Source organism: Dendrobium catenatum, unplaced genomic scaffold (genome assembly GCF_001605985.2).
Source record: "Dendrobium catenatum unplaced genomic scaffold, ASM160598v2 fragScaff_scaffold_518, whole genome shotgun sequence".
Lineage (NCBI taxonomy): Eukaryota > Viridiplantae > Streptophyta > Magnoliopsida > Asparagales > Orchidaceae > Dendrobium > Dendrobium catenatum.
The window spans coordinates 80,772-96,284 of NW_021318980.1; the positions used below are offsets into that span (position 1 = coordinate 80,772).

The 15,513-nt window shown below is 33.9% G+C and overlaps 1 protein-coding gene across 2 annotated transcripts; it reads left to right on the forward strand.

Moving 5' to 3' along the window:
- The first annotated feature begins 2,339 nt into the window (after positions 1-2,339).
- LOC110091919 (OTU domain-containing protein At3g57810) lies at positions 2,340-15,068 on the forward strand. 2 transcript variants are annotated; one of them, XM_020816226.2, is made up of 7 exons: positions 2,340-2,531; positions 5,713-6,413; positions 6,522-6,643; positions 6,783-6,823; positions 7,008-7,106; positions 14,231-14,381; positions 14,837-15,068. In XM_020816226.2, exons 2-7 carry the CDS (start codon positions 5,945-5,947, stop codon positions 14,843-14,845), a joined length of 891 nt encoding a protein of 296 aa, XP_020671885.1. In that variant the 5' UTR covers positions 2,340-2,531; positions 5,713-5,944; the 3' UTR covers positions 14,846-15,068. The 2 variants fall into 2 exon arrangements, with proteins under 2 accessions (XP_020671885.1, XP_020671884.1); XM_020816225.2 differs by lacking the exon at positions 14,837-15,068 and having other exon boundaries at positions 14,231-14,659.
- Positions 15,069-15,513: the final 445 nt, after the last annotated feature.

Genomic DNA, 15,513 nt, shown 5'->3' on the forward strand with positions numbered 1-15,513 from the left:
GTACTAAAAAGCTTTAAATTTTTGTAGCTTATTGCGTGTCTAATTTCTCTAGCTTTTACCCCATGGTGAAGCTTTAGATCACAACTTCAAAGAGACATCTCCCCAACAGCTTAAACTAGTATTGTTAATTATATATTAGTGGAATTGGTATTATTTGTAAAAGAAATAATTTTAGGCATTAAAAAATTTTATTTTCACAGTTAAATTTTTTGGAATATATCTTAGATTATTCCAATATTTTAACTAATTAATTATTAAAATTAGATTTGAGAAATAGTATATAATTATTTTTTAAATATTTTCTTATTTTCATTAAATTTGTTGATGAAATTGGTAAACTATTTTTTTTTACATTTACTTTAAAAGAGTTTGTATTCTTAATTTTCTAAATTACTATTGATACGGTGTCAAAATTAGCTTGATCGGGCACGAATCTCGAGGCAAAAGCTAGTCGGAAACTTTAAAAATTAATTCCGGGAACACCCGAACTCCGATTTCAGCAAGCTTATAGTCAAACTGAGTGTCTCGGAAAGACGAACCCAAAGACACCAAGATCAACCCAATCCGACCCAAATAAGTCCGAATCAAGGACCCAAAGCGCTCTTGGAAGGTTCAAACCACAATTTGAGTTACCAAACGGCCTCTGATTTTGACAAGCTTATACTCGAATCGAACGGCTCGACGAGACGAATCCAAAGAGCCTAAGATCGTCGAATTCTGACATCATTAAGGCCTTCAAAATCCCAACGAAAGGTGCATGATCAAAGGATTCGATATCGGCCGTCCATTCAAAACACTCCCAATTCACCCTTGATCTCACGCCTATTTACGGACTATGCCACTCCAGAAAAATTATAAATAGAGCTCTTATTCTACACAAATGGGACTCAAGTGAAGAGAGAGAAGAAGAATGGAAGAAGAAGAGAAGGAAGAGAAAGAAGAAGCTCCTCCTCGACCATCGTCGGAGCTCTTCCTGCCGCCTGAAGACGCCGGAACTCTGCCGGATTTTCGGAAAACGTCAGGAATTTGCAGAATTTTGTAACTTTGTGAGAAGTTAATTGTAAATTGATCGTCTTGAGTTGTAAGACGGATCAACCTTTGTACTTCAAACAAATTCTAGTGAAACTTTGCAACTGGGCAAGGCCCCCTGGTTTTTCCCTCTTTTGGGTTTTCCACGTAAAAATCCTGATGTTCACTTCTCTGCTTGTGTGTTGAATACTCATACAACTCTAGGGCGTAAATTTCCAAACTCTACCGCCATGTATATTCTAGCACGCAACAACTATAATTTATTTTATTATTTTTTAATACCAATATGACAGTAAATTGATACCAAAATTTTATAAAGTTTATGGAAATATACTTTCATAGAATTTATGACTTATATTTCTAAAAAACGAATTAACAAATTAATTGATAATACATTAACTATTATATGCAATTTATTTGTTTGATTAGTGGTAATACAAAATAGTTTTATTTGCAAAAAAAATTCAATCAAAAGTATTTTAAATGATTTTGTTATAATTAAATTTTATTATGCCTTAGTCCCCGCAAGAAATCCTGAATTTATGTCATACCCAATCATAAAAAGTATAAAATTTATAAATTAATTCCTTAGCGCTACAATCTTAAAGCTAGCTTTATTATTTAACATTATAACCTAAAAATTAGCCTTATTACGTAGCTCTAAAGAAAATAAATAACATTTAAATTTGAAATTTCATTATTTAGGAAATGTAAATGTATTTATACATTTTAAAAGCCAGTACTAACATTTTAAATTTTATTGAAGAAATTGTAAACATATATAAATTTCTTGAAATTGTAAATGTTAAATTTTCAATAAAATAATAATTGTAATAGTAAATTACAATTTTTAATATATAATTGAAAGTAGAACTACACATCCAATAAATTTAAATAAAAATGAAAAATTATACTCAATTTTTATTAATGTATATATAGCTTCTCTATACAAACACAACTCCAAACTCGTGTCGATATCTATTAAAACATATGTAACAATAATGTGCATGCACTTGTTAACTTTTTTTTTTTAATTTATATAGAGTTAGCTATGTATTAAATATATCAGTCATATAATTCATTTATATCATTCATATAATTCTATAAACTTTAATATTTCATTCAATGCACTCAAATTTATTCTATGAGTGGTAGTCATGTAATATTAATATTTTAAATATTAGATATGTAAATAACATAAAATAAAGTGATGTATATGTAAAACTCCCTTTAAAATTTTATGGTATTCGTACTTCTCTTGCTAAAACTCCCCTAAAATCCGCTCGTTTAAAAAATTGCCTTAATTCGAATCATCCACATATAGAAGTTCCATATAGAAAGAGAAGGTTTCACCATCTCAACGAAAATAATTAAACGAAAAATCCCGGCCTTTCTATTCGGTGGCGCGGCAAGCGAACTCTGCGCCAAGCGGGATTTCTTCCTCCAAGTTGGATTCCATAACTGTTTTCGCTGTAATTCTTCGCTGAGATTGTCTGTTTAAGGTATCCTTGTCCTTCCCATAGCGCCTTCTTCCTATTCGAAGAAAACACCCCTTTTATCTTCTTAGGATGCTTTGGTTTCTCTTTCTAGTTACTATTTGTTTGCTCTTTAATGGCTGTTTTGCTCGGGTGCCGTAGTTATTTCTTGTGAAGTAACAAACATTTCGATCTCCTTTTGTTGTCTGGTAATTGCATTTATACTTAGTTTTGTACAGGCCAGTTTGATTAAATGTTGTTCTATTAATATATTATATATATAACCTGTTTGATTCGTTGATTTGGGGATATTTTTAGACAGCAATAGCGTGAATGACATATAAAACTCTATGCATCGGTCAAATTTATGAGCATTTAGTGTTCGTTTGGGGCAACTATTTCACTATTTTGTTTTACATATAGTTGGCACGCTTTGTTTAGCTCGAACTTTGTTGTTGCTTTTCAGAATTTGGTGAGAATCAGCATTTTAGATCATTTTGCTTCAGAATACCCTAACCAAATTTGATCATGATGAGTATTATTGCCATTTGATTTGCTTTGAAATAAATACAATGCACAGCTAATCAAAATTTTTCACTCATCATAGCAAACATAATAATAATAAAACATATTTTGACCAAATTTTCATAAGGATATCATTACCCAAAAAATTTTCATTTGTTATAATAAATGATTATAGAAGAAAGATCATAATCATAGTTGATTATTATTAATAATACTATGTTGTTTTAAGTGAGGTCCCATACTATCAAACACATTGCATTTGATAGATTGTGGTATTATCGATGTGCTAATGCTACTTATGTAACATTGAACCAAATGACCATAGGTAGTATGTGGTGATTGTGTTCTCTTGATCTTTACTTCACTTTTGTTGTTGCAATTATACTGTGGTTATGCCTCCAACTTTATAAAAGTTTGATTTAACTTAAGGATCTGAAAAGATGAAGCCCTTTATGTTTACTGTGGAAATCTTGGTGGAAAGCTTCCATTGGGAGGCAGCCTTGCAAATGACAAATTGTTATATGCGGCTTTTATTTAGTTCAAAACCTAATAATTTCTCCTTACAATGCGTTTTAATATTGAAATCATTTGTGCATTAGATGGGAGGAAAAAGGGGGCTTAGGGTGGCAGTTTGCATCCTTTCAACTTTACAAATGAGCTTTTGGATATCGAACTTAGCTATGGGCAATTCTATTGCATCGTCATATTACTAATTAATGGATAATTTCCCATGTTTTGGAGGAAAATGTTGATGTTTGAACATGCATATATTGCATGCATATCTATAGTTAACATGTATAAAGACACAGATTTATAGAAGTACATATAAATCTTTTAGTCTGCTTACCTATTATGTACTGTTGCAACTGCTCTCATTCACCTCTTCTAATACACACAGCAAACACAAGATTAATCAATCACATTCACAGATAGAAATGAATGTACATACATGTTTTTTCCATATATAGATTGCAATTAGTTGAAATGCTATCAGTAATTATCCTAGAAGTTCATTTGATATATTTATACTTGATATAAATTAAGAAAAATAGAATGACTAACAAGAAATTCAACAAGGAAATAAAAATCTAATTTGGAGGAGTTTTAGGTTCAAATAACTTGCCTTGTCATTCAGAAATGATTAATGGAGATATAGAGGCTTCATGAAAACTTCTAGATACAATGCAATTTTAAATGAGGACTTATGATATAAATATTTAAGGGTCAAATTTCAAAATCGATATTGACTTTTAGTATGCTCATAACTCTTTTTATACTCCATATAGATATGATTTATCTTTAATACATTCATAAATTAAACATGATGCTTAGAATGCGTTATGTACCTAGACTTTTGCTCTGCAAAGAATTCCTAATAAACTCAAATATGAGATATTAGGACTTATAAAAACTCCATAATCAAAATCATAGTGAAATTTGTAATTTTGTCATCAAGATTCTATCAATTGGTTGAACTTGTATAAAAATATTGGTGTATTTTGTGTATTATCTTGTTTCTATTTTATATTATTTTTTTTTCCATCGGTAATTGAATTACTTCTCATCTAATTCCCAACATATAATTCTTATATTACCATTAAGTTGAATTTAATTTTTGAACATCCTCCCCTTCTCCCCCCCCCTAAACTTAATTGTTTACCAACCTTTATTTCTAGAAAAGACGAACTTATGAAAAAGATATGCCGCAAGTGATTGGTGAAGATATTTACTATTTGCTTCACGTAGATAAACTCCACTTTCTTTCTTTCACATGCACTCTCGAAAGAAATGATATTGAATGTGGATGTGCTTGCTCTTTGCCTGATGGATTGGATTTTTTGCTAATGTGATTACCAATTTGCAATCAATGTTGACCTTTGTCACTTCAAATTGAGGAGGACGCATTCCATGAGCAATCTCATTTGCCGAAATGCATTATATCAAAATCATAAATAGTGATTGACGAGAGTGTCAAAACTAACCTCAAAGGAATGGTAATGTGCCCTACCTGATAGAGTTGTGATGTTAAGTCCTTGCTCGATTGATTTAGCACCTCAAGTACCAACCAAAACATAAGATCTTTTGTTGCGATGCTTCACTTCTATGGCAAAATGTGAATTGCATCTCCGTCGTGTGACTTTTTTTATCTGGTTGCCTTCCAGGACCTCCTTAACTTGCTATTAACGACTTCCTTACAGTTGCGGTTTGTTATAGGATTTGTCTTACTATTGGCAGCTTCTTATGTTTTGGATCCTTCGGTTCCTGTCAATATGGCTTCTAGAATCAAAAGATTGAGTTAAAAAAAAAAATTTGAGTTCCGGATTCGTAAGTGTGTGATTTTGTGTAACTTATTCTAGATTTACGTTAGGGAATCTTATACCCTAAGATGCTCCCCATCACAATGGTTATGAATTATTCCCTTAGAGCTATACATCCATCATGGATTCATACAATCAAAATAACTTCCATGGCTGATTTTTTCTTTGCAATACCGAGGTTTTTCACATGTGTTCCTTAGGTAGATTTGTATGAATGATTAATATTATTGTTTTTATTCATGCATTTGATTCTTTGCATATGCTTGATTGAGTATTTGTTAAGTCATCACAATAGATAATGCATGTGTGATATTTATGATAAAGACGATGCTGTCTAAAGCGTAACAATTACTTGTTCTGTGCAGTTGAGAGCTCCGTCCGCACAATGGTATTGCTGCTCATAGCAATATGCACCTTACAATAAAACTTTACTGAACAGCGATATACGAGTTGGTGACGAATGTATGGCTGTTGGGGAGATGTTTAATTAGCTTCAATTTAATCGGAGAGAAGGAAAACTCATTTTTATGCCCAAATTATAGAATTGTTGTGCCTGATTTATGTTTAGTGAAGCAGATATTTGGATTCATTCCTTCAATGTCTATACCGAGATGCAGCTCCTCTAGTTTATACATACATTTAAGCCATTTCCACCATAAACACATGGACTTGACCCTAAGGAAGTATTTTCTTTCCCCATCGAATGGATTTCGAGAATCTAAGTCTCCTAATTTTGCTCTATCCTTCACCAAACAAATTGGAGGTCTCCATCCGCTTAACTTGGCTGCTTTTGTATGCTCACTTAGACGTGACTTGCATTTAGGATTAACATCAAGCCATCAAAGTATGAGCTTGAGGCTTCCCATGCCCAGTTTTCAGAAAATTCCTAAAATCAGTTGGAATGCAAGGCATTCCTCATTAGCAGCAGGTGTCTCCTTTGGACTATGCTTAAGTTTTTCATCTTCTGGAGTGGTAAATGCACAAGCTTCTGAAAATGGTTGGGATAAATCCTCATCTAAGAGAACTTCTCCTGGAAAGAAAGTGTACACTGATTACTCCATAACTGGTTAGTAAATACTTATTGCAAGCGCTTTTCTTTTAAGTTATTTCAACTAGTAAGTTTTAGAATCCATTCAGTTTCTTGTGTTTTATCCTGACTCAATGCTTTTATCAGGCATACCAGGAGACGGTAGATGCCTGTTTCGCTCTGTGGTCCATGGGGCGTGCATCCGGGCAGGAAAATCCATACCTAATGAGACCCTGCAGCGAGAATTAGCTGATGAATTGAGGACCTTGGTATGTCTAGCTTCTTGTTGAAATTTTGATACCGAACTATGCTTTAAAGCGAATGCTATATTCAATGTTAATAGTCTAACAATGCTGTTTAGATAATAGTTTTATTCTGATAACAATAGTTAGTCTTACAATTGACCAGATTGCTGATGAATTTATCAAGAGACGAGAAGAGACAGAATGGTAAAGTTTTTTTTTTTTTTCCTTCAAATGTGCCACTTTTGCATCTGTTTATGTCAGTACAAATTCTTTCTTAGGACTGCTCGATGGCATGGGTCATTAATGAGCTTGATTCTTAGTTTGACATATTGCCTATATGTAAGGTAAAAGTCATATTGGCTGTGAGTCTTAAATGTTTAATCATCAGGTTTATTGAGGGGAGCTTTGATGATTATGTCACTCAAATTAGACAGCCACATGTCTGGGGAGGCGAGCCAGAGCTTCTCATGGCGTCTCATGTTCTCCAGTAAGATACTCTTTCTCCCTCATATGTTTTTTAGTGTCCATGCATAGTTTGATATGGTATAACCACGCCTCAAATATTTGAAAGTGAATCAAAGATTTGAAATTTGGTCTTTTTTTGTGATTAAAGGTGAAGAGGTCAGCAAGTTAACCCCTTTTTTATTTGACTTTTTAGTGCATAAATCGAGTTTTAACATAATTACGTGCCAATATCTTTAGAAATCAAGTCAGTGTGATAGGTCTTAGTTTATTGGAGCCATGATATCACATTTTCAAAACTCAGTTTTAGCGTGCAGTTTTCTTGGCTTAGGAGATAAAGGAGATAGAAGAAATTTCTTGGCTTACTAAAATTTTTAATATTATTTTGAAGACCAAAAAGATGTCAAATGTGTGGAGAATGAGTGTGTTGATTCCTATCTTTAAGAATAAAGGTGATGAACAAGATTTTGCAAATTATAGAGGAATTAAGTTGATGTGTCATAGTTTAAAACTATGGGAGAGAGTTATGGAGCATAGGCTACGCGTGATACTATTGTTTCTCAAAATCAATTTGATGGGGACATCAGTTGGAAAGTCTATCGTCGACGTGGCCGTAGATCTACGGCCACGATTTACCCGATGTATTTCTGATTTTAGTATGGTCATTTTATTTTGATGTATTTTTATTTCTGCATTTTTTTCCCTTTTTACCCTTGCTTGAGGGATTGAGTCTTGTAGCCCCTCGAGGGTATTTTAGTCTTTTATTTTATGTCATTGTATTAGGCTATTTATAGCCTTCATCATGTACTTTTGATGGTTAATGAATGATTAAAAGAAATTTCTTGCATTTTGTCTTCTTGAAGCTTTTGTGTGGAGCTTGAGAGTTGAGAGTTTGGTGGAGCCTAGGAGAGGCCACCCGTCGTACCCAACAGTCACCTCCGGTGGCTCTTGGTTTTCTTTTGTTTTCTTCCTTTCCATCTACCCAACACCCACCTCCGACCATCATCCACCACCAACCACCTCCTCATAACCCCACCCATCCAAACTCAACAACACCACTTTCTCAAAACCCCCACCTCCCCATCATCCCGCCGGCCACCATCTTGACCGCCGACCTCCCCTTTTTCCACCGCCCCTCCCTTCCACCCATCACCGGCCCCTCCATGAATTTCAGATTTTGAAATTCAAAGTGAAAGTTTCCATTTTTGTCCGATGCCAAATTTGAAAAGTTTTCATGCGATTTCAAATTTCAAATTTGAATTTGAGCGGATTTGAAATTTTCCTCATTTATTAAGCGGAGCGGATTAGGAAACGCATAACTCCTCTTCCCAAAACCCCCAATCCCTCTCTCCTTGCCGCCGGCCTCCATTAATGGGTCCCTCTCCTTTAATGCTCCATGAAGGGGATTAATTGCAAGATATTCAAATTTTAAATCCATTTATTTTCCCTCCAATCTTACTCAAATCTGAAAATAATTTCAAATTTGTTTGTTAAAACAATTTCTTGTCCACCCAAACCTAACCCCTTCCCAACCCTAGCCGTTTTCCCCTTTTACAAACCGCCGGCCTCCCTCCCCCACCGTCCACCTCCTCTCTCTCTCTCTCGCCCCTTCCCCTTCTTAAGGTGTTTCTCCTTGTTGAGTTGAGGTGTATGATCGATCCGAAGCTTGATTCCAACTTCACATCCGATGGTCAAAGATTCGTGGATCTTCTCAACTTCCCTTCGTCGGAGTGATTCAAATCCTTGACGGATCTCTTGAAATTCCATCCTCCCGTAATAGCCGTTGAAGGAACAACTATTGGAAGGTACGTGGTGATCTACGTCGTCTCTCCGAGAAGGTGATTTTCTTCCTTGACTTATTTACATTCAAATTCTAATTTCTTTGAGAGAATTTGTTCAAAGCAAGAGATTGTGCCTACTTATTGACATCCATTAGTATTCATAGGAATTGTTACTTCTTTGCTCTTAGACCTCATTGTTATAATTTGGTTAAGTTGCAAACTACTACTTATGCATTGTTTTAATTCTTCTAAGTGTTTTGATGTGGTTTAGTCTCTTGTGTCGCTTGGCCTAATCGGGATTGACCATTTATGAGTTTTACGTTGTTGTTTTAAACACTTAACGAAAATCTGAAATTGTTCTTAATTTATTTTGTGCAAATTTCCGATCTTTGCATGTAGTTCTACATCACAATTTGTATTCATGCCAGGTAGATTTAATAATGCTTATATTCAAGTCATTAGGGATATGTATGTTGGAGTTGTTACTTCTGTTCAAATACAAGGTGGTTTCACCAAGTATTTTCCAATTTCAGATGGATTACATCAAAGATCGGCCTTAAGCCCATATTTTTTTTGCTTTAGTCATGGATGTTCTTATTAGAGATTTACAAGAGGATGTTCCCTGGTGTATGCTTTTTGCTGATGATATTCTTCTTGTTTATAAGACTAAAGAGGGAGTTGAAGGTAAACTTGAATTACGGAGGTCAACCTTAGAGCTAAAGGTTTTCGTTTAAGTATATCTAAAACCGAATACATGGAGTATAATTTTAGAAGGTCGGCTGGTCCGGATCGGGATTGGAAGCTCGCGTGAGATTGAAAGGGGAATGAGGGAGAGTGTTAGCTATGAAGAGGAGTTTGACGAGCGGGGGGAAACGGGTTCTGGGATCGGTAAGGTTGGTTGGGCGTTGAGTTTGATCGGATAAGAACTTGGATCAGTCGGCTTGATAGAGTTATGAGTGGCGAATAGCGGCAGGATCGTGGGATTCAGGAGTGTGGAGTAATTCAAATAGCAAGAGGAGGCGGATGGTTGCGAGGAGGAAGCTTTGACTGGTGTGATTGGATAGGATCTCGTGTGATCGAAATGGGTCCAGTCAGGATGCGAAGTTGGAAACCTACAAGAGATTCGTTTGTAGGGGATGAATCAGAGGTTGAGGGGATTTGAGTCGGACGTGCGGCGAGATCTAGGAGTTGACTTCTTCGATTGCTGGTACAAGTCGGAGCTGTGAGGGAGGATCGGAAGGGCTGCTGTTGGGAGTCGAACAGAGGAAAGAGAGCGAGAGCGGGATTTGAAGCAGAGAATAAGATTTTTATTATTATTTTTTTGCCTTAATTTGCGTGCAGTTGTCTTGGGATTCGTGTTGATTTCCCCGCGCAAACTTCATTAGCCCTAACTATACTCGATTGTGGGTGACTCATATGTTTTGAATACAACGGAGAAGTCTGTTTTGCGATCGTATGTCATTTGAGTAGCGTCATGTGTCAATTTCGGATTTCGGTCGTCGGTTTTGACTATTCTTGCTCGGTTTGACTGCGAGGTGATCCCTCTTACGTAGATTCGACACTTCGATCACAACAACACAGTTCATTTGGCGATTGGAGGTCATTTGACCATTCAAGTGATGCATTGTGCTCGCCGATTGTCATTCAAGTTGGCCAATTTCAGCCCCTTTACTCGCGCTGATTTGGCAGATGTGTGGAGGTCAACAATGTCCTTAACATAAATGAGGAGAAGAGCAATAACACTAATGCATTACAAAGAATAATGATGATTTATATTAATTTTTTTTATGATGATTTGTATTAGTTTTGTTCAAATGATACATGAAATAGGGTTGAGTGAAATTTGTTCAACCATGCATAGGGGGATTGTTTGAAATCATATAAGGAGCACTTTAACTTGCATGCGTCTAAATGAGAAAAGGAAAAAATGCCATATGAAAGAATTATTTACATCTAGATGAGATCCCCACGAAGATATGTATTTTTAACATCTATTTTCTAGATTGGCCATCCTTATAAAATACCAATTGAGAAAATCATTTGTATTATAGTTATTTTGGCTACAAGAACAAAAATTTCTTCACAATCAAGTTATATTCTAGTTTGTTTCAAAGGACAACTAAACGTGCCTGATAGTGATCCGAACTGCCATCAGCGTAATGCTTTATCGGGTAAAAACCATTTTCAACTTTAACATTTTAAGGGCATTGAGCTATATTTCATGTATAATTTTCTTAGAGAGATCGAAGTTCTTTAGCGATAGCATCCTTCCAACCATCATCTTTATTGACCTTTGAGTAACATAAAGGAATGGGAATCAAAGCCAACGTCGTGTGAAAACCATAATTTGAAGAATTAGAGGTTTTGGAAGACTGTTTAGGTGCATTGACTGAATTCTAGTTAGCAGGCTCAAGTGGCGGATCAATTTGCACAAGCTCAAAGGGTAAGTTTGACACCGAAAGTGATAAAATTGAATATTTTCTTGATTTGAATCTTTTAGGACTAGAATTTAATTCATCAAAATTAGGAATAACATGCATCTCTAGCAAAGGCTCGAAGGGGCCAAATATTTTGGAGCATAGATCATAAAACATTTAGCCTTCGCTCGAAGCGTCATAACCCATAAATGCACATTCAATAAACCCAACAAAGAGTTTATGAAGTTCATGGGCTAATAGAAGAACAAAGCACACACAATCAAATGCATGCATATAATGTTAAGTTGGATGCTTATGAAAGAGATTATAATAAGGAGAGTCAAACTCCAAGGCACGAAAAGATAATTTATTAATTAAAGAAATTGTCTTACTCAATGCTCAACCTAAAACTTAGGTAGAACTGAATAATTTAGCACTAAACCCCAAAATAAATAGGAGGTGGTGATTTCTACGTTGAACAACATAATTTTGTTGAGGTTTATGGGGACATGATCGCTAAGAAGAAATTCCTCTTTTTTGAAAAAACATCATGAAATTCAAGTGACATATATTCACCCTTGAAGTCAGATCTTAATACTTTGATGTAGGACTAAATTGAGTTTCAACATAGGCTATAACTGTAATATTCTGAAAGATAATGAATGTTTAGATTTTTTATGAAGAAAATAAATCCAAGTATATTCATTGTAATATTCAATGAATGTTTCAAAGTACTAATAATTTCCTTGCAATATAACGGGAGTAATATCACATATATCACTGTTAATTAAGTTAAAACAGTTTTCAGCACAACTATCATGTGATTTTTGTGGTTTTTTAACTATCATGGGATGGAATAGGAAGGCTCTAGCTTTTACCAATTTTGTATGTTGAGTAGTAAAAAAAAATTTGTCAAGAAAATCTATTTTTGTTACCCAACAAACCATTGTTTATTTAATGAGATAAAGCAGTATAATTTGGATAAAACCTAATCATTTGTGATATGGGTTGTTATTTTGATTTACTATAATACAAGGCAATGAAACATTCCTAGATGAAAGGGAAATAGTCATCCAATTTTCATCCTCTTCATTAGATTTTCTCCATCACCTGATCCTATAAAATGCAATCATCCCAATAAAATTGAATATAATACTTATCAATCTTTTTTTTTACTGAGATCAGATTATTAGAAAGTATTGGTGATGAAGGACATATTTCATGACATAATTAATATCCTTAATAGTTTTAATGGATAATTAACTATAATTACTAATCTCAATTGTTGATATATGGTCGAATATTATGAAGAAGATCTGAGGTACCGGTCATATGATTGGATGCGCCAGAATTACGAGCCAAGATAAATGAGATAGTACATTCATACCTTCTAGCCTTAAGGAAGATGGGACTTTAATGATCATTTACTTAACCATTTCATGAGTAAGACATGATCTATCCATATTTGCTAAACCAACAGCATGATCAGCAACTGTTGCTTTTTTAAAATTTGTTTGTTGATTCTAAGATTGAGTATGACATTTTTTAATAATTTCCTCAAGTTTATTACAATAGTTGAAATTTTTTTTCGTTGTTGATATCAATTTTTTGTAGCCCTTAGAACTACAGCTTCTTACATGTTTCATATCGTTTGCCTTTCATGTGGGTTGCATACTCAGCTGCACTATCATTTATTTTATGCTGTTGAGAGATAATTTGTAGGAAGACTTCCCTCATAGCGAAGTAGTTCTCTAAAGCTATTGCTTTATTCTTGGACATCATGAACTATTGAAAGCTATTCCATACATACCTTTACATAAATCATGTAAACTAATTCAAAATATAAGTTTTAAAATCTAGAGAAAGAATCTTTTATGGAGTGATCTTCTGTGGTGTAACTAGCAATTTCATATTATAATTGGTACTAATTAGGAAACGCATCCTTTGCAAATCAGCAAGATGCAGTGATTTGGTAATCGACGATCTCTCAAACGAGCATTCTTGGTTTGCTAAAGATGATCTCAACTAACAAGACAGAACTTAAAATCATGGCTTTGATAGCATATTTGAAATTTTACTTGCACCAATTGGTTTCCCTCACCTAAAGGGTTCACCTCATTAGATAGAAAAGAATAAGTATTATACTAGATAAAGCTTGGGTGATATTCTCCATGAAATATGTCCAAAGAAAAATTATATATTAATATTCCTAAAGAACAATAATTTTGTAATTATACTTAAGATTTGCATCCACAACTAAAATGCAGGTATATGTGGTATTTAATTCGTATTTTGTTGGAAGATCTCTTGATGCAATTTTTATTATGAGGCTAGTTTTTACTTTTGGCTAACAATTGAAGATATATTACATGTGCCAACTTTTTACCTTAGCCAAAACTTGCAAAAATGGCATAAATTTATTTTAGATTGTTTTCTGGCAATCATTAACTACATGAAATTATACAATATAACTCAAGATATAGATAGGGATATAATGCCATTAAGAATTGCCTTTGGAGTACTATATTATAAAAGATTATTTGTTAGACTTAAAAGAAAATAAAAAAACTATAATTAAATCCGTTAAGAGTGTCGGCGATAAAGACTCACTAATGATATGTGGCAAAATGTGAATGCTCAAATGATATGTGGCAAAATTAATGAGGATATATTATGAACTGATTATTGAAGGGAGACTTGAGTATTGGTACCTATTTAAGTTTAGGATAATGAAAAATAGATTTATATGCCTTTAATATGTATATCAGAGGTAAAATTTGCACCAATAAGACAAAATATAGAAGAATATTGAGGGAACAGGATAAAAACTACAAAGTTATATGGATAAAAGTTAAAAATAAAATCAAATTACACTGAATGAATTTATCACCTCAAGTAGCACTTTACTGGAATAAAATAAAATTACACTGAATAAAGTTTTTTTCTTGTAGGATGCCAATCACAGTCTATATTGATGATGCTGAAGCAGGTGGCCTGATAGCCATTGCTGAGTATGGCCAAGAATATGGGAAGGAGGATCCAATTCGAGTTCTTTATCATGGCTTTGGCCATTACGATGCACTCCAAATTCCACGAAGAAAGGTAACAAATTCAAAACTTTAGTTTAAATACTCTCCGGAGATTCAAAACCCTAAATTTTTCACTCCAAACCTGTGATCAAACACATCGGCTGCACAGACTGTAATGAGTTTAATATAGAGTTCCAAGGTCAGAATAAGTATCACAATGTTCAATTTGATCTCTTCTTATGGATTTTTTTTTTTTTTTCCTCTCAAAAATGAAGATTGAATTATTCCATGAATTTTTTTATGCAATGCCTAAATTTTCTATTGATTTTATGATATATCTCAGTTCTTTTGGAGTTACAAACCCAGAATTGTTTGCGTTTCTCTGCTTATGTCATTTCATGTATAAAAAAAATATTTTCGTGTACAGTTCAACGCTAATATTGGCGTGATACTGTTCACATTGTGAAAATACTACTGTAAATTGTGTTTGCGTGGAGCTTGAGGCGGACGTCAAATATCTATTTGCAGGTCGATTGAAGATGATCTAAGAGGACGAGTTGAATGCGGCAGTCTAGATACTATGAAGTCAATGGCTGAACTAAGGGAGTTGAGGGTGACTATTTCATTAGATTTGAGAAAATTATGTATAATTATATATAATATTAAAATTTATTTTATAATTCTATATATTATAAAAAACTTGCCCCTTGAATTTTGGATAAAACTTTTAACCTTTTATTAAAATCCTAGTTCTTCCATTTGTTTATTGTTATCATGGCAATTATAGAGGTGGTTTATCCTAATTATCCAATTCCCTTTCAATGATTGGAATTTAATCGATAAAACTATTTTTAGAATCGCTGTATTCAATTCTTTTCATCCAAAGAGGATAGAATTAATCAGATAAGTCAGTATGGACCTCTGTGGTTAATGCAATAATAGGATACACTACTTGAATGCAAATGTTATTAAAATTAGTATATAAGAAATTAAGATTATTTATTATTTACCTACTGCATATGATGCTAAAATAACTATAATTACAAAATCTAAAGATTTAAATATTTACTCTAATAACAATCTTCTTGGATCACTAATTACTTACGAGAGGAAGTTGCGTGTTGTCCGTCCGCACCTTTCTCAACAAGAAGACTTCCCAATGAGATCATGCCCCAACTTGCATACATCTTCAATGCGAATACACA